The 21,920-nt window shown below is 44.0% G+C and overlaps 1 protein-coding gene across 1 annotated transcript in view; it reads right to left on the bottom strand.

Annotated features, from left to right (window-relative positions):
* BIN3 (bridging integrator 3) overlaps positions 1-21,920 on the bottom strand; it is a 169,558-nt gene that overhangs the window by 135,127 nt on the left and 12,511 nt on the right. The window contains exon 2 of the mRNA XM_078593240.1: positions 20,709-20,757. Within this exon, the coding sequence (XP_078449366.1) occupies positions 20,709-20,757 (49 nt within the window). The remainder of the gene's footprint in view (positions 1-20,708; positions 20,758-21,920) is intronic.

Genomic DNA, 21,920 nt, shown 5'->3' with positions numbered 1-21,920 from the left:
CTGCAGAGAAAATCGTTGGCACCGGTTTACTGCCTGGCAGCCTTCCAGTTTGTCTGTCATTCCACAGAGATGATCGTGAGATCCAAGCTGTATCAACGGCACCGTATAAAATGAATCGCTAGATTATAATTTGCTTAAAAGTGCCCGAAGAAATACCCAGAGATCCAAGCTTCCAGGATAATATCCTCAAATGTTCCCATGGTATTTCAGCATTGGCATTTCAATATCTGACCAAGTGGGAAAGTTAGCCAAGGACTCTTTAATGTCCACTAGAGAAAGGATTTGTACCCCGATCAAATCAACAAAGTAGCCAACTATGAAAGAGATAATGAGATGCACTGTCACAGTTACAATGAGAATAATTTTGGGATTTGGATTATTTAATGAGCACACATGAATTATGGAACGGGGTTATTTACACCCACTTTACAGCAAAGAGGTGTGCACCTTTAATTACCTAGAGAGATAGTAACGACCGCTTAGAAAATTAAATCGCCGGCCCGTTACTAACTTGCTCATTGGCATATAGTTATTAACCATTAGGCGTAATTATCAACCACCATACATCCGTACACCTGAAGTCGCCAAATTGACGAATTGTAACAACACTGTCACGCAAACACGGGAATCACATCTCGCTACTGGGTTAATCACTCATGAGGCCTAAGGGCTTTTAATGTATAAAGCAAGCCACAAAAATGTGGGTTTGGGTTACTTTTCAGCAGCTGCATGGAGGTGTTCAGGTCAATAATACGACCCAAACAAAACAAAAACCCCCCCATTGTAATTGTTTGCTACAGGTGTTTAAAATTGCCTTACTCTTTCTGGGATGTGGTTTATGCTGTGGTTTGCATTATGGTCGGTGGTGCTGTATGCTCCTTCATAGCAATGGCCAGCGTGTGGAAAAGCTGCACGTGTCAGTACGTGCCACTGCAATAGGTGATTCAACACCACAGCCCTAGTACCTCAAGCACGCTATTCCTAATTCACGCTACGGGATGGTTAAGCTGCCACTTTGCTTGTGTGTTCAGAAAGGCAGTGAATGAAGGCGAGCCGTAACTGTTGGCCAACTATCTCCACCAAAGGTTCAGCTCCCATTCAGATATTTGCCCATTCCAGTATGCCTAGTCTAAAAACAACACACCTTGTGGGTGATACTGTGGGTTCGAGCAACCGGCTAAACATTGGAAGGTTGAGAGCTCTCGTTTCAGTATGGGAGATGGTCAACTTATCCCATTATCCCTTCCAGGTCTATAAAATAAGTAGAAACTTGCACAAAGTCAAAAGTGGTTGCCATATGGAGGAATGTTTCACCACTGAGGCCATAGGTATCATTGAGTAGTGCCTGACACTCAGCAACAACAGAACAATTCATAGATTTAAAAAATATTCATTCTTAAACGACATGCATTCAATTGCAAATATAAGAACGGATGTTTTTGTATGCATATATTCTGTATGTAACAGGTCCACATAACCCCTACAGCCACTACAGTCATAACCATTCATGGCGGTGTTAATATTGACTCTTGCTTCGAATCGCGACAATTGATACAAACGTTCTGAATGGTGTAGTTTTTAAATACAGGTTAATGTACTGAGATGTGTATTTTTATCTGCAAATTTATTTCTTATTGTCACATCTAATTTTAATTCTTTCCGTATTGTGCCACCACACCATATTCCCCCTTGACTTTACACCACAAGAGCAGCTCGTATTGGTACCACAATCACCATATCCTTCTGCCATTATCAGATGCTGTTATATTAAGGTGACAATAAATGATAGAATACAGTACATCAATTCACAAATGATGGAAAAATGTTACTAAAATCAGTCTAATGTATGCAATGCCACTAGCACCAGATCTGTACTCTAGCACACATTGAAATTACATTCCTTATCAATGTCATTGTGTTCCACGCGCCAACAAGTGAAACAGAGAAATTCCATGAAGTTCTCAATTGTGTTTCTATTTTTAAAAAATCAACATCCATCGGACCACAGAAGAATTCCATTAAATCTATAACGGTCCAGCTATTCAAAACCAAAATTCCATATTGGTGTTGAAGAATTCCTTGATATCTCAATAACCACATTCCAATTTGTGGGCAACATACACATGATATTTTCCATGATTTTTCAAAAACCTTTATTCCAAAGAGCCAAAAATAAATGGAAGAATATTTAAAATGATATTTATAATTCGACGATGAGAATGCTATTATTAGCGATGATTGTCATGTTGATAATGCAGAAATCTATATTGTATACACAACGTAATATTTATAATCACTTTATAACCACCAGAGCACTTAGACAACGTGTTGACAAACCCTGCTAATGCAAGCAAAAGGTCATTTATCAATGCATACTAACATTATTCGTATTTTGCCAAGTTAACTTTGTGTCGGAATTTTATATAGATTGTACTCTGAATAATTCTGGGGTGATAACAATCGTCTACATAATTGTTTTACATTGCCTTTATTATGTAACATATTTATTGAGCAATAAGGCATTTTAAGATTTTTGTTCTAAATAAAATATGATTTAACCGATTAATTTCAAGCTTGCATCAAAGCATCGCCTTGATTTGCATGATATAATTGAGCCGATATTACAAAACTTAAGCGCTCTTTCGAAAATATAAGTCCTAACAAACGTAACTTTCAAAGATACTCATACTGATAACATGAATGTCACCTTTGGACTTATTTTGAAACATGTACCGGGCTGGTGTTGTGGTCTGGTTGCTTGACTCACAAAACAAAACTGAGAATTTGAATTCCTGACAGGCATCAACGTGGCCCCACCATAACGTCGATGGTTGATAAAAAAAAGTACAGATTTTTTTTTTGTAATGTCAAGAATGTTTGGAATTAAAATACTGGTGCCTACCATAAGCAAGCGGAGTTTCCACCAGTGGCTCAGGGCTGCCAGCGGAGATAAACACTGCTCACTCAGGGCTGTGTTATTTTGTTTGCTTCCACTCACTATATACTAGATCTTCTGGAGATGCTGTCGAAACAATGGTGAACATTTCTTAAATCTCCCACCTCTGTCCACTCAGCCATATAAACGGGTACACCGCAGTTAGCCAATCGGCAGGTAGTGTACGCTGGGGTAAAGTGTGGGTATTTCCACCTCTTTTGAAAAATTTCCACCAGCATGGAAGAAGAGGCCAAAAAAACCTCCAGAAGGGCTCTCCAGAGCTCCCTCTAGTGGAGGCACTTCCTCCAGCAGTGGTGTGAGCAAGCAATTGCCATGCTACAAACACCTGTACATTTTTATTATAATCTAACATGAGATGCAAGTAAACAAATTTAATAGCTCAGTGGTTTTGCCTCCTATTTTTTTAAATTGTAAAGTAAACAGACACGGATGTAAACACTCATACAGTGCGCTCGTCAAAAGCGTAGAGTCAGCGTGCCTATAACAAGCAAGGTTCCCATTGAAAATGCAAATGCTTCATGGTACGATCTTTGTGGATTGTTAAATTTAGCCGCCAATCGTTGCTATTTTCATCCGAACGCTAACATATGGTGGCAGCGCCACCGAGATTATCGGTGCAGGAAACGTGGGATTTTTTTGTGTTGTTTTCTTTCCTTTCTGCGGCCACTGCACTTTTTAGGTAAAGGTCTGCGCTTACCAATGGCACAGCCGCCCACACGCCCCCCACTCGTTTCCCCTTCTCGTTTTCTTTTTCCAGTCGTGCGCCTGTTGACCATACCCATACAACGAGGTCCCAAAACTGAATGGCCCAACTCATAGCGTGGCCTGGCCACTGAAACAGAACTGGCAGAGCTTTTCCACTCTCTCTCTTCTCCCATGACACAGCAGGCATTCCTATTTTTAAAATCCGAGTTGACAAACTTTCCACGGTATTTTATAAAAAGGCAATAACACACGACGTGTGCTCTCAAGAGCACGTGCTGACGATGATCAGAAGGCGGTTCTTATGAACCAACGATGCCAAGGCACACGGCATGAAAGTGTAAGGGAAATGGATTTAATGCTGCCAAGAATAATGTCACAACCAATGTATTATAATCTGGTTACGTGGGTGCAGAGCAACCATGTGCACTTTAAGCTAAAGATATTCCCTAAGATTACAGGCCCATTTCACTAACACAGACAAAGATCCCCCGTATAGCCTTAACAGACTGTTGGGGCTAGTGCTGTTAGCGAGTAGCAGCGCCTGTGAAGGCCGGCACGACACACACAGGGGGTGGGTGGCCAGCACCACGCCCAGCCGCCAATGTCTCCCAAGTAGCGACGTTTACACACCGCACCAGGCACTCATTTGAGGCTGAGTCGACCTAGGGGAAGCCCATAAGCGGTTCAGATAATCGTCGCTGGTGGTGACAGTGAGCGGGAATCAAACTCGGGTCACCGGGTTTATAGCGCAGCATGTTAATTGCGACACTACCGCTCACCCCTTTCCACTAACAGAAGGCGCTGGCCGCGTTATTTATAAATGTGTCGTAACCCTCCACCACCCGACACGGCCAATCAGAAAAAAGTGTCTCGTTGACAAAAGACAAATCGTTCACTACTTTAGCCCACCGGTGTGTTGAAGAGTGAAACAACAACATTTACAATTTTTGAGTACGACGTTTCGCTGGTAATTGCATCCAGCATCATCGGGCAATTCGCCAGAAAGGCGAGACTTTGCTCTTGCTCCCGGTCTTAAATAGAGCAGCAGTAGCAGGGTGACATCATCATTTAACTCATCAGGTGCAACGATTTGAGGCCTCAAATCTAACCCAAAAACGTTTATCATGAATAATATTGGTCGCGAAAGCCTACGTGTTAAACTTAGAAGGACCTGGCTCATGAAACAGCTGTGCAGCTAGCACACTTTATAAATGGAAACACCTTGTACCCAGGTGTCTTGGAAAGTATATTTGGCCAAAGTACAGCACCAAGCTGATGAGCTCCAACAGTTCAAAACATGCGCGCCCGTGACTGCTTTTCCATGCCAAACACATAAAAGTGTAAAATAACCACATATCTGTTAATTTGTGTGTACATGAAAGATCTCGGGAAGCTTTCTTAAGTCGGGTCCATTGCCAAATGGCCAAAGCCAAGACATCTCTGTGCGGTTTTAATTTAAGTTTATCCCAGGACAAAAATAGCTCGATGATGATGATGATGTCATTACATGCACAATGATGTAATATATTTCCCTAAAGGCACCCACTGAATTTGAACCGTCGGCTAGACATAAATTGGCTGAGCGGCAGGTGCGTCAAACCACCTGACCTATCTTTTCCACGCCCATCCTGTGCCCAGACGCAGGCGTTGACTCTTTCGGCACCAGCCGCGGGAGACACTAAAAATACGGCTGCGTGTGCCAGCGGCCGGGCGCGTGGGGGGGGGGGCGGCTCACGCCACATGCTCGGCATGCTGGAAGCCTGCGGGGGGGCTTGGGCGCAGCCGCCCCCGCTCCATCCTCATCGCAGTGACAAAAGCGCACGGTGTGTGTGTGTGGGGGGGCTGACGTGGCAAGGCCGCCTCGACGGTGGTGGCGGGCCACACCCCGCTGCTGCCGCCCACTGCTTCCTCTATTGTCCTTGCGCAAGTCTCGAAAAATGAGCGTGGGGAATGCGCGGCCATGGCCCCAGCACACGCGCGGCACGCGTCCCTCCCCGCCGCTTAAGGTCCAGATGGAATGCAGCACCGGTTGTGTTCCAAAGATATACCAATTACACGGTGTAGCGTCGTGCCAGGAGGCATTGAACTTCACAGTCCCCCCTGTCCAGAATAGCTCTCCAAACCAGAAACGGCAGCCGGAAGTTGCCGCCACAGAACTCCTTCTGAAGGCACTTCAATGGGCATATTTCAGTCAATGGTAGATGGTGTACCTTCAGGCAATGTCGATGAGGAGCTTGTCACATGACAATCAACTTGAATATTTTTAGATCTCAAGAGCTGGAAACTGCTGAATTATGTGAAAGATCAAAGGCCAGAGGTTACCATGGCAAATTCCATTGAAGATACCAGACCCAGGCATTGCTGCCTTCCTTTGGCCAAATCCCACAACTATTGCCAAGTTGACACCAGACCCCACAAGGCCTTAGGTCTTCCCCTTGATTGTCAATCTCTGAGTATGAAGCGAAATCGCAACTTTGCAAATCCAACTTTAATGTGACGCATTATTTGCGTGCATTCTTTGGTGGCCAAGCCGAGTCCATCAACTCACCGCACTTGATAACCTTCTTTAATAACTTAACCAAATGTCTGCCTGACATCATCTAAGAAGAACCCTTCGAAATTTACTGCACCGCAGGTAAGACGAAACCAAGAGCATCGTTACAGGACGCATAAGTTAGGTATTAGCTGCTGCCATTGTCATCTTCCTTGATATACCCACGTCCTTGCGGTCCTACAGAGTCATACCAGAGGCCATCTCGCCGCTGCCCACACGCTAAGCTCATCCTTCCATCTCCACCATGTTCATCCTCTTCGGAACGTTTCCTTCTTCGGTTGCCATTCCATAATCGAGACTATTGCGTTGGCCACCATCCCCTTCTCGCGATGTTTTCTGCCCAAGCCTCCTTTTCTTCAGAGTAAATTATGTTTATAAATTGTGTTTGTTCTCTGATGCATGCATTCTTCTTTCCATGTCTCGGTGTAATTCCCTGCATACGTCTTTTCATGCTTATTTTTGTTCACTCTTTAGCCTTGGTTCTATTTTCTTTGCCAGTGTCTGTGTTTCAGATGAATGTCAATAGCAGGCCATATGGAATAATTGAAATATGTTTTCTTTCATCATATCGATGTTTCTAATTTCCAAATTATTTTTTTCCAACAGCACTTCATCCTGATCTCACTCACCTCTGTAATTCGTCATTCTGTTTCCAATCGGATTTAAATAATTTCCCTCGATACATAAACTGTTTTGTTTTACAATTGTGTCCCGATAAAAATACTTTTCCTTTGTTCAGCTAACTCCCTCTGAGCTTATGTCCACATTACATCTTCACTGTAAGGCCTTCACATGTCACATGTTTGACTAGACATCCATATTTGGCCAAATTGTGTGTAAAAGTACTTCACATATCCGCCACATTATTTTAACTGTAAAACATTACATCGGGCATGATCAGCGGTGAACGCACTGTCAAACAAACGCTCCTGATCATATTTTATAGGCTGGGTAATTTTTTTTGGAATGTCATATGAACCTGACGGGATAGTTATTATCAGGATAACTAACATTTCAGATTAAATATTTGCGTAAAGGTGCAACTTAGCAATTGCTTGTTTATGCCACTAAACTAAGCAATTTTTTATTTTACCAGGTAAGGCCCACTGAGCTATATAGCTATTTTTCAGATGCGACCTGGCCACAAATGATTGCTCAACGACGTGGCTTACCATGTGGACATTTACAGCAGCCAATTACTCTAAACGCACGTCTATAAATCTGAAGGGAAAAACCAGAGGACCGGGAGAAGATTCCACGCGACCACGGGGAGAACATCCAAACTACAAATATACAGGCATTAGGGTCACGATCGAACCCATGACCTCCTGTATACAGGCGAGGTAGTTAACATCTCACCACCGTGGTGCCCACCAACGGTGGAAGAGCCTCCACTGGAGGGTATTTTGGTCTACTTTTACAAACTGGTCAGATGTCTTGGTGGAAGAGGTGAGATTACCCACGACACTTTACCCCATGACACGCGACCTGTCGGTCAACTAACTGTGATTTACCCCCCCCACCACCCACCAGGTATGCTGTTGGGTGGACAGAGGAGGGAAACATTTATTAACTTGAACGTTGTTTTAACTGCCATACTGGGTGATTGAACCGGCGACCTCTGGATTTCAAGTCCAGTATGCCAACCATTACACTTTTATAGCAGCATTCACAACTGACATCTCACATTAACTTGCAACAAATTGAAAATGCCAATCTCTAAATATGATGTTGCTGACGTCCAGACCGCTCCATTTATTTATCCTTCAAAGAGCAAATGATGCTGAGATACTGGGGTGGGTGTGACATGATGCAATGTATCTAAATGTTAAAATCTAAAATTTCTCCAAGCTGCCAATCAAGTATGTCCCTGGGCAACTTTTTTTTTAACTGACGCACCAAGAAGACGCTCCTTTTTTTGCGCATGTATTTCATTGTGGTGACTGTACAAACAACCACATCTGTCTGAAGAGGTTGATAACAACCACTTATATTCTGTGGCCCAGGTCAAATGTCACGTGCAAGATGTTACCTTAGTCTGGACAAAAGCATCCAGTATTCAATGATATCCACCATTCTCTTATTCATTGTAAAATGCACATGGCACTAGAATAGATCATGCAATACTTGTTTTAATGCTGCAAAATATAGAAGATTGGTGAACGTCTTTTCTAAGGAATACTTACACAGAATACTAGTTTAATCTTTAGCCTGGATAAAGCCAATTACAAATTACGTAAATTGTAAATGAGGATTGGTGGACGAATGGTGAACGTTACACTCAAATGAGTACTGGGCAGTGTTCATCTCCAATTGTATGCCAATGGTGGGTAGGTATGGGACCAGTTGTGGATAAGCAAAACAAGCAAAAGCTTCGGGATCCAAGCAGCTTAAGGGGCCCCAAATTCAGGACAAAATAGAGGGAATCAAAAGAGCCTTATAAACATAAAACGCTTATCATTATAAGAGTACTGAAAACAAAATTAAATGCATGTAGTGGAATTTAACGCACAGGTTTCGCAGCCAATATTATGATTAATAATTTATGTTTTTTGGTGTGGGCTACGTATGGGCTTACTACAAAAATCAATTATGCGTTTAGTCTATTAACTTAATTGTTTGACACAAGTCTGTGATATCATTTAGTTACATAGTTTGTCCAGCAGTCTGTGAACACATCTCTCCTCTCGAACTTATTGCAGACACACTTCGCGTCTCCTCCATGTCATCCGGATACATCTCTCTGCTGTCTTCCGCCTGTCAATGGCTCATATCTTAGCTTGCAAAGGCAGTAAACCTGGAGACTTCGCCTCTTTGGAAACATTTTCCGGGACGGACACCTCGGCCGATCGCGCCGGAGCACTACGTGCTCCACCAATCACTGTCAACAGCGGTGGCGCTACCGCAGGACTGGAGCCGACCTCGGTGGGGGGGGCAAGACCAAGGTGAACGGGGACACGCACCGCTGAGGCTACCGTCAAACTCCACGGATTTGCACCATGACCTCGGCGTGGCGACGCGCTCAGGATAGGGTCGCCCTCGCGTTGCCTTGGGGGGGTACTGTTTATGCTCCAGCCAGAGGCAAGCGACTGGTGATCATGTTGGCGATGATGTTCATGGCAGTATCTAGCTTATACGAAGGAGCGGAATGAATAGTGGGGACTGCCGCGAGACCGAGAGTGACGACTGCGGCGACGACAGTGAGGGGAGGCCTTCATCCAGCAGTGGATAAAGGGCTGATGATGATGGTATAAGGCAGTGTTAAATGGAGAGGCGATGAGTTTTAGTTCTGATAGGATAGACATTCCAAACAAGATGACGTGACGCGGCACATGATGTAAGCTTATTTTTAAAAAATACACGGACATAGACTGCGTGTCCCACACTGTCCAACACACGTTTGAAGCCTCGTTAATGAGGACTTTTTTTGTTCAAGATAATGTCAGCAGCGCTTGAGTGACATCAAATGAACATCACCCTTGTACTTTTTTAAATGTCGTTACAGTGACATCACTAACTACAGCATGCCGAGTCATACATGATTTTTTTCCACTGCTGAATATTCAACCCGTGCCACTGTGGCACAGTGCTCAACTCATAATCGGAATGTTTTTTCAGTTAAATGGACTTGTCTGTTATCTCTCTGGGGTCAACACAATAGGTGGCGCTTTGTAGGAAAAAAACGGTTGTCATTTACAGAGAATGGCCTCTGCCATAGAAAATATGCCATTAGTTCAAGGCCACAAATGAAAAGGGAGCAACCACCCAACACTTGCTCGAGAGTGGAAACACTTTCATTTTCACTGTTGATACCATGAATAGATTGCCGTTGACGATACACTGGGATTAATATATTTTCACATTAAGTTCACGAGTACTGATTGTAGTAGGTATGCTAGGTAGCTGCCAAATATCACCACACTCCGGCTCACCGCAGATGATTTGCTAAAACATTACGTTTTCTAGATAATGCACAAACTCAGGCACTCATTATCCATAGCACTTTCCCTTTCAACATTAAACATTGGCATACAATTAAAAGGACAACTCCAAGGTGATTAAATTACAATCAAACAGCTGAATGCATACCCAACGTTTCCCAATTGTTTCTAAAGATGCACATATCATTTTACAATTCATAATGTCGTGTACTTTAAAACAATGAGGGGAAAATCGTGAAATCCTCTTCGGTAAATGAATACACATGGGTCTTAACCTGAAAACACCTTGGAATTGTTGATGGTGCCGATCTATTATTTACCACTGGATTACACACCGCATTTTAAATGAGTCAAGTTGCAAACATTGAAAACCTATTTTACACAAAAGGGATTTCCCACAGCCCCTAGAGCCATTTTCCAAGCAGCAGCAGCAGCAGCCTCACCTTGTGATGCAATACAGCACCCCCGCCTCCTCTCTCTGCTATCACGAGGCATTCCAAGCGAAACCACCCATGTTTAAATACGACTGTAGTTTTTTGTGTCTGTACATTTAGTGCGGAAAGAAAAGTTGACGTTGAATATTAAAGTAAGGTTCAACTGAAAGTCCAATTTAAAATTGTAGAACTCTATGCGTTTACAAGGATTGCACTGAGGAAATGGTGCAGGACCTTAAATGTAGTTTAAATTATGATTGAGAATGATTTTTTTTTTGCCAAAAGTAACTTGTGGATATTCCACAGGGTGGTGCCGTGATGAGAAACATTTAGCAATCCAGAACTTGAGCTCAAATTCCAGGCAGGACGCAACTCCGTTGATCATCCCTCTGGTGTCAATAAAACAAGTAGCATGGAGAAGTGTGCACTCTTTCTCTACTGCAGGGATGGGGATCATCCGGCCCGCGGGCCGTATAAGGCCCACAAAATAATTTGGTGTGGCCCTGCCAAGGCAACCGCAGGCGGGACTCGAAATTCAATAAATCTAGGAGCAAACCTGGAAAAGCAGTTGCGAGTAGCAACATCATCAACACCAGCTAACATCACACGCCTCACCAAAGAGAAGCAGTTCCAGCCATCGCATTAGGGGTGAGTTAATTAAATGTTTGACCAAATATAAACAGGCTAATTTTTAAGTTGATCATTTTGTATGGCCCACGAATGATGTTATAAATATCCAAATGGCCCTCGGCAGAAAAAAACGTTCCCCACCCCTGCTCTACTGGCTCAGAACTACTGACAGAGATGAGCACTGTCCCTTGATCGCTCGAGAGCATGAGAGACAACAATTTCTGACAGCGTCACGCACATTATTCCCCGGGTGTTACTTAAATTACAAAACGAGCTTGGGGTGCGCGCAGGTATGAGCTTTTGTTTCCACGGAGCAGGGAATGTGAGGCGCGCGATCGACGAAGCACGTCCGCTTGCCCGAGGGCAGGACGGGAGCAGGAGGGGCACATGCGAGGCGCGCCGCTCCCCCACAGGTCAACGACTCCGCCGACGCAATTACCACGCCTCTTTACTTCCGACGCCGCCGTGACAGCTGGGCACTGGCTGTGCTGCTGTGTAGGTCTTAGCGGTTGTGCTGCGTGGCTTAGTGGTTGTGCTGTATGTGGGGAGCGGTAGAGTAGCGCTGAGCACGCTGCGCTACGAACCCGGCGGCCCGAGTTCGATTCCTGCTCTGGCCAACATTGGTAACGAATATCTGAACCAGTCCTGGGCTTCTCCTAGGTCGACTCAGCCTGAAATGAGTACCTGGTGCAGTGTGTAAACATTGCTACTGGGGAGACAAAGGTGGCCGGGCGTGGTGCTGGCCCCGCACCCCCTCGTGTGCCGTTCTGACCTTCATAGGTGCTCGCTAACAGCACTGGTCCTCAGTCTGTTGAAGGCAATACAGGGATCTTTGTCTTTGTTGCATGGCTCTCCAATGCATTTTCGGGATTGTTGCGCGTGTAGTTCGCAGTGATGACCGATGCGTTGCTCCTAATGCTGTGAGCTTTTTCATAACTCAGTTTCTGAAGAAGCACCGACTGCATTGCCATGCAACTTCTTGTCATGTAACACTGGACTTACGAAAATAAATCGTGTCCACATTAATGTGCTGTGAAGATTTTTTTTTAATTGTTCATAATTAAGGAAGGGAAGGTATTCATAATAAGTCACTTTTTTGTACCATGTCTTTGTCAAAAGCACCATGGCAAGGCCACATGGCTCAGTGGGGCCCCTGCACGCCAAGTTCTGATGGGCCAGAGAAAGATGAACGGGGCCCCTTTGAGGAGAACCCTCTAGAGGAGGCCTCAGAGTCTGAGAGGACCCAGGAGAAAAAGAACCTCCCGAGAGCCCAGGAGAGAACAATGTCACAAGGGCTTGGCAAGGGCTTGGCAAGGGCTCATACAGAGGACATTTATTGGCTCAGCCCTGCCGGACAGCAGTGGCTTATTGTTGGTGGTCCTGCACAAATGTGTCCTGTCCAGCAACTGACTTAAACACACCAAGCATCTTGCGTACAGCCTCCCACTAACCCCGGCTAACTCAGAGATAGGCAGTAAAAGTCTGGCTTAATTAAAAACATGAACATGTTATTTGTAGGCACCTGTGCAAACCTGGACTGGAAGAACCTCCCCGCAACTTTCATGTCAATTGGTCTGCATTGTCCCGTGACAGAACTGAGCTCAATCGACAACAGAAAGTAGCTGACCGGCAGCAAAACAATGCGGCAGACACATGCTGGAAACAGACAAAGGAGCTGTTTGTCAAGGTATTCAATAAATAATGTATGTATACGGGTCTGTTTTAGCTCCAAAATGTAAACAATATTTACATCCATCGATTCTGAACTCGTGCTCTCTCATGCAAGCAAACCATAAACTGGCGTTGCTGCTCTGAGTCTCATCGGCAACATATGACCACTGCTGGGTTTCCCAGTGTTATAAACAGGAGCCTTTCACTAACACCATCCGGTCACTTTCTGCCCAGCTCCACGAGTAGGCACTATGAGTGTGCAAATATATAGTTTTCTTCTGTATTAACCCTTTCCCGTTCCAACATGACTGCAAGTTGCAGGGTGGGTCCTGTTTACCGCTGAATCTCGGAACGCGCAAGTGGTTCAGCATTAATTTAATTTAGAGGCATAGCGCCGATGTTTTTAAAAGACATTGCACTCACTGTATAGAACAGTAGCGACACAACTGCACGCTATGATAGCTGGCGCCAAACTGTGCCACACACCCTCCCGCATGGCCTTGTGGGAGCCTCGGTATCGAGAAAGTTATTTAATTCTGAAATGTATGATGAATTTCTTTTGCACCATAGGTAGCCAACCGTGTTAATCGTACGCCATCGGAACGGAATCGGAATAAAAACTGATGACGTAGGACAGGATAGGGTTAAGCTACTTGCAATATTATATTCCGAGCTGCCCTTCCTCACATTAAGCCCAAACACTTTATCAATAGTGATTTGGTTTTACCAGTGATAGGTGTGACACCATCAAACAAGCAACCATTTTTTTCTGGCTGGGATGCCATAAAAGTGCAGCGCACGTGTGATATGGAAACATACTTTTAAATGCAAACGAAGTCCAATTTTCTATAACACCACCTATCTCTACACACTCTGCACTCCACCCTAAGGAGACGCCATTACATTGTCTACAAAGTGGCATGCCCCGGTAACAGTTACAGAAAGCAATGGTATGTATGCACACTGAACCCCTCTCGCACCTTACGTGGCCAAAGGTGCTAATCGGAGGTGCGGGTGCAAGCAATGGCACACCGACACCATTGTGACTAAACATTCACAGGCCATTTGACACCGTGGTCGTCCAGACATGGAATTACGGCTGATTACAAGCATTAAGTTACATTTCACTGCTGATGGTGTGATAACAGACAATATACAATGTGTTCAGCAGAGCCACTCCTTTCCCTTGCTGCCACCAGTTTGGAACTGCGTCCCACTTGGCTGGTGGTACTGCCAACTCCACCCCTTTGGCCATGGCTGAGCGTTGAACAATTACATCCCCGCCCGTCCTGACAAGGAGAGCACTCAACCATGTCTCCACGTTGTACACACAAACACCAATGTACAACTTGGCATAACACCCCCTTCAATGTTAATGTTGCATTACTTGCAAATTGTATTTAATAAACATGTCTACACGCAGTATTGTACGCCACATTAATGTGTGAATCGGTGCGTACCACATGTGTTTATCCAGCTGGGTTATGCTGTGAAAGGTTGCGAGTCCATGGTCATGTAAATAACATTGGGATTTCTAGAGCGTTATAAGGAGTATAACTATTGTGCAGTGCTTAGTTAAATGCAGAATTAACCCGGCATCCGGAGTTCGATTGCCAACCACGGCAAACGTCAATGGTGAGTGATATCTAAACTGGTCCTGGGAAACCCCTCCACCAAGCCGCACTGACCAACGAGGTGAAGTATGGTCAAAAACCAAACACGACTGACAGGCAAAGTAATTCTGCCATCCAGCAGTGGAATGATAAAGGGCTGTAAATTACAAGTATACTCTTTGTTTCTTTCGGTAAAGTCACATAGGTGAAAATAAAGTAGTAAAAAAAATTTCTTGCAGTCACGAAAACTTCAAATTTAGAATGACAATTATACTGTAATACAGTCTTAAATGTAACCAGTCCGATTATCCAACCAGGGTCAATAAGTTGAATAGCACTTGGTGAACAGTTACCAGCTATTGTCATATGGAGAGACTGCTACCTACAATTGAAACTTAAATCATTTTTACTCCCAGCAGAGATTAGCGCTGCGCACTGAGTAGTTTATCAGGGAGACACTTTTGACTTGACATAGGTAGGTAATTTAAACGAATACAAGCAAGCAGTGTGAATCACAACTCGTAGCTTAATATTTAACTCGGCAGTGTAAATATATAGGTTAGAGAATAAGCTCACATCGAGCTCACATCACGCGTCAGTGCTGGCAACTGTAAATATTCCCATGCCTGTTTTTATCTGTATACACTTAACATCCTGCATATCACACGACAGCAATGTGACTCACGACCATTGCCAATAAAAAAAAATCATTTTATTACACAAACGTACAAAAAAACGGGTCAATACAGGCATATATCAGGCCACTTGAGAAGGTGGGATAAAAGGCAAATTGTTCTTCCCACACTCGGTAACAGGGTGGAGCAAGTGATGTGGCTGGCTTCTTGCCATCTGGCTGCACGGAGCCTGCAATCGGGTGGGATTGCAAATTCACTGTTGCTTCTACTCCTTCCAATCTATTAAACTATTTTTTGTTATTTTATTTTATCAGGTAAGGCCTACCGAGCTATATTGCTCTTTTTCAAAAGCGACCTGGCCACAAATGATAGCCCAACGAAGTGACTTATCAGTGTGGAAATGTAGAGCAGTCAAATACTCGTCCTGGGCCATGCCCACTGCTGCTGCTGCTGCATTGCCAAGGAATTGGAAGCAAGTACAAGTCACCACCACGAACTTGCCAGACGTGTGCTGGAGAAATGCTGTTATACACGAGTGCCGACTTCTTTTAAATGGACAGATGCCAGAAATTCAGCGGCAATATTAAGGTGGTACTGCTGCAATACAGACGCTAACTCCACGATGTCAGTTGCCTCGCTCGGTCATCTGCCAGTGTTAGATTCGAATCAACACATACAGCCCCTTCGATACGCTACTGCTAAATGAGTGCCCTCTCCACTCTGCGCAGGTTGTAGGGAATATTTGACCATATTTCATCACGCTGCTTAGTGCGGGTTTGTGAAGGCAGGGAGCATAGACGTTGGAGCACAGTAGTGGTATGACACTGATTTTTGCTGCACTGTCCCTCTGCTGAAAGCAATTATAGCTGACGTCTTTGACAAAAGGACATGGCACAAGGAACAGATCTCTGCTGACAACATATTTCCGCAGCTGACTGCAATGCCTTTTTATGAAAGGTAGCAAACAATCCAAGCCCTATCCAGTCTCCACGCCTGCTTAACTTCCAAGACTTGACAAGAGCAAGCGCAATTCCGTGAAATGTAATTAGAGGCTTCAAAGAAACTAGGGGAGGAATTATAGAGAATATAATTTCAGGTTTGTGGCTGTTGTGAGAGGCGTATTGAAGGCACACATATTGAAGTAGGTTTGTGGTGTCTCCTTTGGATTAGTTCTCCACCGTGATGTGAAGGTCCATCATCTGTAGGAAGTGACGGAGATGAGCGTGTGTCTTAGCTTTGCGTCTTGAAACCGGTCGTACAACTACGACGCTACGGGTATTTAGAAATACCCACACAGGCCTGGATAAATTAATGGCCAAGTCCAGACATAAAGTGTATCAGTAGTAGTGATTTTGCTTTTAGCAATAAGACACAGTGCAATTGTATAGAATAAGAGTTAAAATAAGGGAAGAAGATAAAAAGAGAATCAAAGTCGATCAATATCACTGATTGGACGTAGAAATGGGCAATAATTAAATCCTAACGATTGTACATCCATTTAGGGCAGGGGAGTAAAACTGTAGTTAAAAGGGCTGTTCATGCCATAAGCAAACCCTTGCAATCTTGAGGCTTATCTCAAAACCCATCTGTCCAGCCCCAAAAGTAAATACAAAATAATTACCAACACAAACAGCATAGGTGTAATGCCTCAATTATTATCTTTTCCATCATGATCAAATCAGATTTCACAGTTTGAATCAATGACTGCAAACATGAACATAAACATTTCGGAAGCTAATGTGCATGCAATTACAGCACCAACTACAAATAGTCTTCATTTAAATATGATTACAGTATTACATTTCTATTTTGCAGTTGCACATGCTTTAATTTCAATAAATGGTTATTTGTAGTTAGGAATTTGTATTGTACTTTGTTAATTTAAATAAGATTGTTTTTAAGTATCACTTGATGCACAATAGTTTTGTGTGTCATATTTTTCTTGCTTCAGAGTTGTACCCGGTAACCTTGCTCAAACACTGTTATAGTATTTCCATAGGTTTCATACTGGATGAGAAAAAAACAACATTCTGGATGGATAACCTGAGTGGATTCCTGTCTGTCTGTCTGGCTGCCGCTCACCCAAGTGCAAGGCACGGCGGTGACGTCATCATGCGCTATGCGCGATGATGTCGCTCAGAACCAGAATATTTGTGTATAGTGGAGAAATCCGGAGCTATAAATCTCTTTTTCACAGATGTCTCCAGTAGGAGGTACGGGGGGGTTCCAAAAACAAGCAATACAAAAACATGATAACAGTGCAAAGTACAAGAAAGGTAAACAAATCACCCAAAAAAATCCAACTGCACCATCCCCATCCTACCAGACAAAGCCCACTGAGCTATTAACTTATTTTTCAAAAGCGACCTGGACACAAATAATAGCGCAACAAAGTGGCTCATCATTTGAACATTTATAAACAGGACCCTGCGGGGTGGGCTGGTAGGAATAATACTTAGTACCGGTACAGGGATATCGACCGGGTATAGAGGAGTTAAAGAAAAAAATACTGTATTCTAGTGTAACGTTAATTAAAAGTGTTTGTTTTGACAAGAAACGCTGTGAGATTTAAAGACTCGTAGTCTTTCATTTCCAAACGATCACATCTGCGATTAATTGACCTTAGATGGGGAAACTCGAATGCATTTACTAGTATAAAGGTGAAATAAAATAGAGGGAATAAACGGCACCGTGGTGCATTTTATGTCGTCTACATAGAGTTGAATAGACGGGCATTTGGCATATTCATATAACAGTACTACATTGAGCAGTGTTTGTTTGGCACTTCGAGTTTTTATTCGCACGCACGACATGGATACCGAAAACAACCACGACTTTGAAGACCCCAATGGTTGTCTGGACGCCCACGTTGAAAAGATGCTTGCTGAAACAGAGACCGCATTTGCTGCTGGAACCCTTTACAAACTCGCAGTGAAAAGCGTCGTTTCCATGGACCCAGAACCAACCGCAGTTGGTGCTGCTATAACGGTAGCATCGCCACCAAACATGCAGCCAGCAGCTAAATAATCAAAGATTGCAGCACAAGTAGAAATACTTGCGTGTGAATACGATGTAGTGAACACGACAGAGATGTAGTGAACACGGCAGAGATGTGGTGAACACGGCAGAGATCTGGTGAACACGGCAGAGATGTGGTGAACACGGCAGAGATGTAGTGAACATGGCAGATGTAGTGAACACAGCAGATGTAGTGAAGACAACAGATGTAGTGAACACGGCAGAGATATAGTGAACACGACAGAGATGTAGTGAACACGGCAGAGATGTGGTGAACACGACAGAGATGTGGTGAACACGGCAGAGATGTAGTGAACACGACAGAGATGTAGAGGTGATAGTGAACACGACAGAGATATAGTGAACACGACAGAGATGTAGAGATGATAGTGAACACGGCAGAGATGTAGTGAACACAGCAGATGTAGTGAACACGGCAGAGATGTGGTGAACACGGCAGAGATGTGGTGAACACGGCAGAGATGTGGTGAACACGACAGAGATGTGGTGAACACGGCAGAGATGTGGTGAACACGGCAGAGATATAGTGAACACGACAGAGATGTAGTGAACATGGTAGAACTATAAGCGAGTGAATAGCAGCAGCGACGAGGCCTCTCGCTGCCTCTGCTCTGCCGCTGCCGGGCTGCAGATTCAGTCGAGTCAGGCACCACTGCCAATATGCACAACAACAACAATAAACGTGCTGCGTTTCATCTCTGTGTTAATAAGCCTCCCGCACTAGGCCTCGCGAAGCCTGCCGCACTAGGCCTCGCGCCGTGCTTTTCGTGCACAAATAAGGCGATTAAATGTATCTCGTCTCTGTGTTAATAAATGTTTCTTGTCTCTGTGTTAAAAAAACGTGCTGCGTTTCAGTAAAGTAATTTTTTAAATAAACGTGCTGCGTTTCAGTAAAGTAATTTTGAAGCGAAGTTTAAAGTTTTGCCGTGATGCGCCGGAAGTGACGGCCATCTTGTTTAATTCACAGATCGCAGGGGGAGCGGGCGGCCATCTTGTCGGACAGGGTCATGCCAAGTGTTTGCAGTAGGGGGCGATGTTGATACACGGACGGACGGACGGACAAACGCGGACGGAAGGACGGACAAACGCGGACGGACGGACGGACAAACGCGGACGGACGGACACATTAATCTATTGGTGGTCTGGTTCACTTCGTTCCTACCAGTATAACAAAATAGCCTAAATAATCTAAATGCATGTTTCTAAATGTGGAGGGAAAAACCGGAGGACCCGGAGAAAAATCAACGCGACCACGGGGAGAACATGCAAACTCCAAATATACAACAGGCGTCAGGGTCGAGATCGAACCCACGACCTCCTGTATACCAGGCGTGGTATTTAGCCTCACAGCGGCGAGGTGAATCTCCTACAGGGCCAAACATAAGGTGCGCATGCAGGGATGTCGGGGGGAATTAAGGGGAGTTTGGGGTATCCCGCCCCGGGGATACACAGGAGTTAAATAACTGCTCTGCGGGACTTAAACCGACGATACGTTCACTCGGCACGTGTAGGTTATTTTATTTGGAAGATTTTGTTACGTGCACCCCCCCGACCACTCCTTTTTTCCGTTCAATTGTGTTCCTCTTCCCTTGCCCATATAAACCCCTACACTCCCACAGCTCGCAGTCTCTACTACATGAGTGGGGCAGTGAGCCCTATCTTCTCCCCCCTTCCCAGACCCCAGGAGCACTGAGTTCAGACTTCAGTTCTCAGAATTTCTGGACCCCACCCCCTCCCTTATTACGGTTCGTGCCTTTAACCGGGGCTCTCGTAAAAAAGAAGAAATCCATTTGAATTGCACCCAGCACACGCAAGGGCCATTGCATAACCTGTGCTTAAATGTCAGCACGTAGCTTCAAAAGTAATTTACATAGTTCAGAAGGATGCAAAAGCCAAGCTGTTTCTCGACATTACACACAGGTCATGTGGGCTGCAATGCTTTGAATACAAAAAACCCATTGCAAAACTTCACAGATGCTGCCAAGAAACTGCGCACTCCAAAGCTCTTTTAAAGTGTAAATTCTGAGGCTAACAACACCTGTGTCAAATGGAAGGGCTCTTCAGACGCTCTTGTAAGTTGGTGCTGGCACACGGATGTGTAAACGTGCACACATCTGGATTCACTTAGCAGAGCAAATGGCACATGCGTGCCCTTTTTCAGCTCAAAGGTACCAAGCGATCCGAGGGAGGGCTAAGGCTCCAATAAGCCAAGACTTGCACCTAAAGTGGCTGCTACGAGTTACTTATGCAATGCACTTGACGCCACATGTTGTTAGACAATTTAAAAACATATATTATTTCATGTAGAGTACCATAATGTATCTCAGCCAGTCAAATGGCTAACACAAGCTTATATAAAGGAAATCATGTGAACAATATGGACATGTGTGTTTTTTGTGTTCAGTTTGCGGTCTTTCCCCTGCACCTCCAATTTAGCACGGTTAGCTACGTACGACGCAAAATAAGTTAAATGTACATACATACAAGGGAAATATGCGACAGAAAATGTATAAAATGTGGAGGTACTTACAGTTTTTGACACGACAGGCCTTTTGGGTTCTTGGGCCTTAAATGGGTTCCTGTATTTAAAGAATAAAAATGTAATCAATGTTCAGCAAAAAAAAAAGTTTTATATTGTGCAAAAATGCTGGAACGAAGCTGGCAGTATTTATTCGAATATTAAGTCAATAACACACCCCACTTAAAATGCCTCCAGCCAAAGAACATTGTCAATGATGCAAACGATGGGCTTTTAGCAACAGTGATGAAAGGGCTAGTGGCCAAAACAGTCATCAGTTTACATTTTATTTGTATATTTTCTTACAGCATTTCAAGTAATAAATATGGTAACAGAGTGCATGCAAGATATAACTAGTGCTGGGGGCATTACTGATCCACACCGATGTGCACAGACAAGGAAAACACAGAGGAGGGGATGACCAAAGGGGAGCAAGAGCCATGGGCATGCGCACTGCAGCAGGAACGCGATACACGCTTCTCAGGCAGCAACGTACATGTGTTAGAATCCCTCATTCAGCAGTGAATACTTATCAGGAATGGTAAAAAAAGTTATGCTTTCGTGACCAATAGTATCCATTAATAATGGAGGTATTTTTGGGTTACGTCGCGTAAATATCAATGTGTCGTTAAACTCACAACATTTACAATTCAAGTGAGTTGGTGCTTACTCTCCACCACACCGGTGTGCTGAACTAGTAACGAATTGACATGTTTTGTTTATTTGTTTACGTGACAAATCTTACCCAATGACTATGTCAGGTGGTGGCGGGTTTAACATGCATAAAGGGTGCTTCAAGAAAAATGTTAATACTTAATTGGACTATCGTTTTTTAATGGGAAAAAAACTGATAATACACTGTAACATGATAACAAATGTATGTTATTATCTGTCAACAAAACTGGCACTTTTTTTACAAGGAGTCATGTTTGCATTGACCACAATACCTGCGGTCGGAATGCAAAAAAAACACAACTCTGATAATGATATGCACTGTCCTTGAAATTGATTGGTCCACACCGGAAACAGCTTTTCTTAGAGCCGAGTCTCACATGGTGTTGGACCAGATGACGCCCAAAAGGCGCACAACTCAAAGACAATGCACCATGAGAGTTTGAGAGCTCGGGGTAAGCATTTACACCATTGGAACCTCCTTTGCCAGTAGCAAAATATGATAAATTTTTTTTACCCTTTTATCTGGCAACAAACTGACACCTTTTTTAC

Source organism: Lampetra planeri, chromosome 4, assembly GCF_965212315.1.
Source record: "Lampetra planeri chromosome 4, kcLamPlan1.2.h2, whole genome shotgun sequence".
NCBI lineage: Eukaryota > Metazoa > Chordata > Hyperoartia > Petromyzontiformes > Petromyzontidae > Lampetra > Lampetra planeri.
Note: the sequence above shows the minus strand (reverse complement) of the source record. Positions and strands in the feature narration are given on the sequence as shown.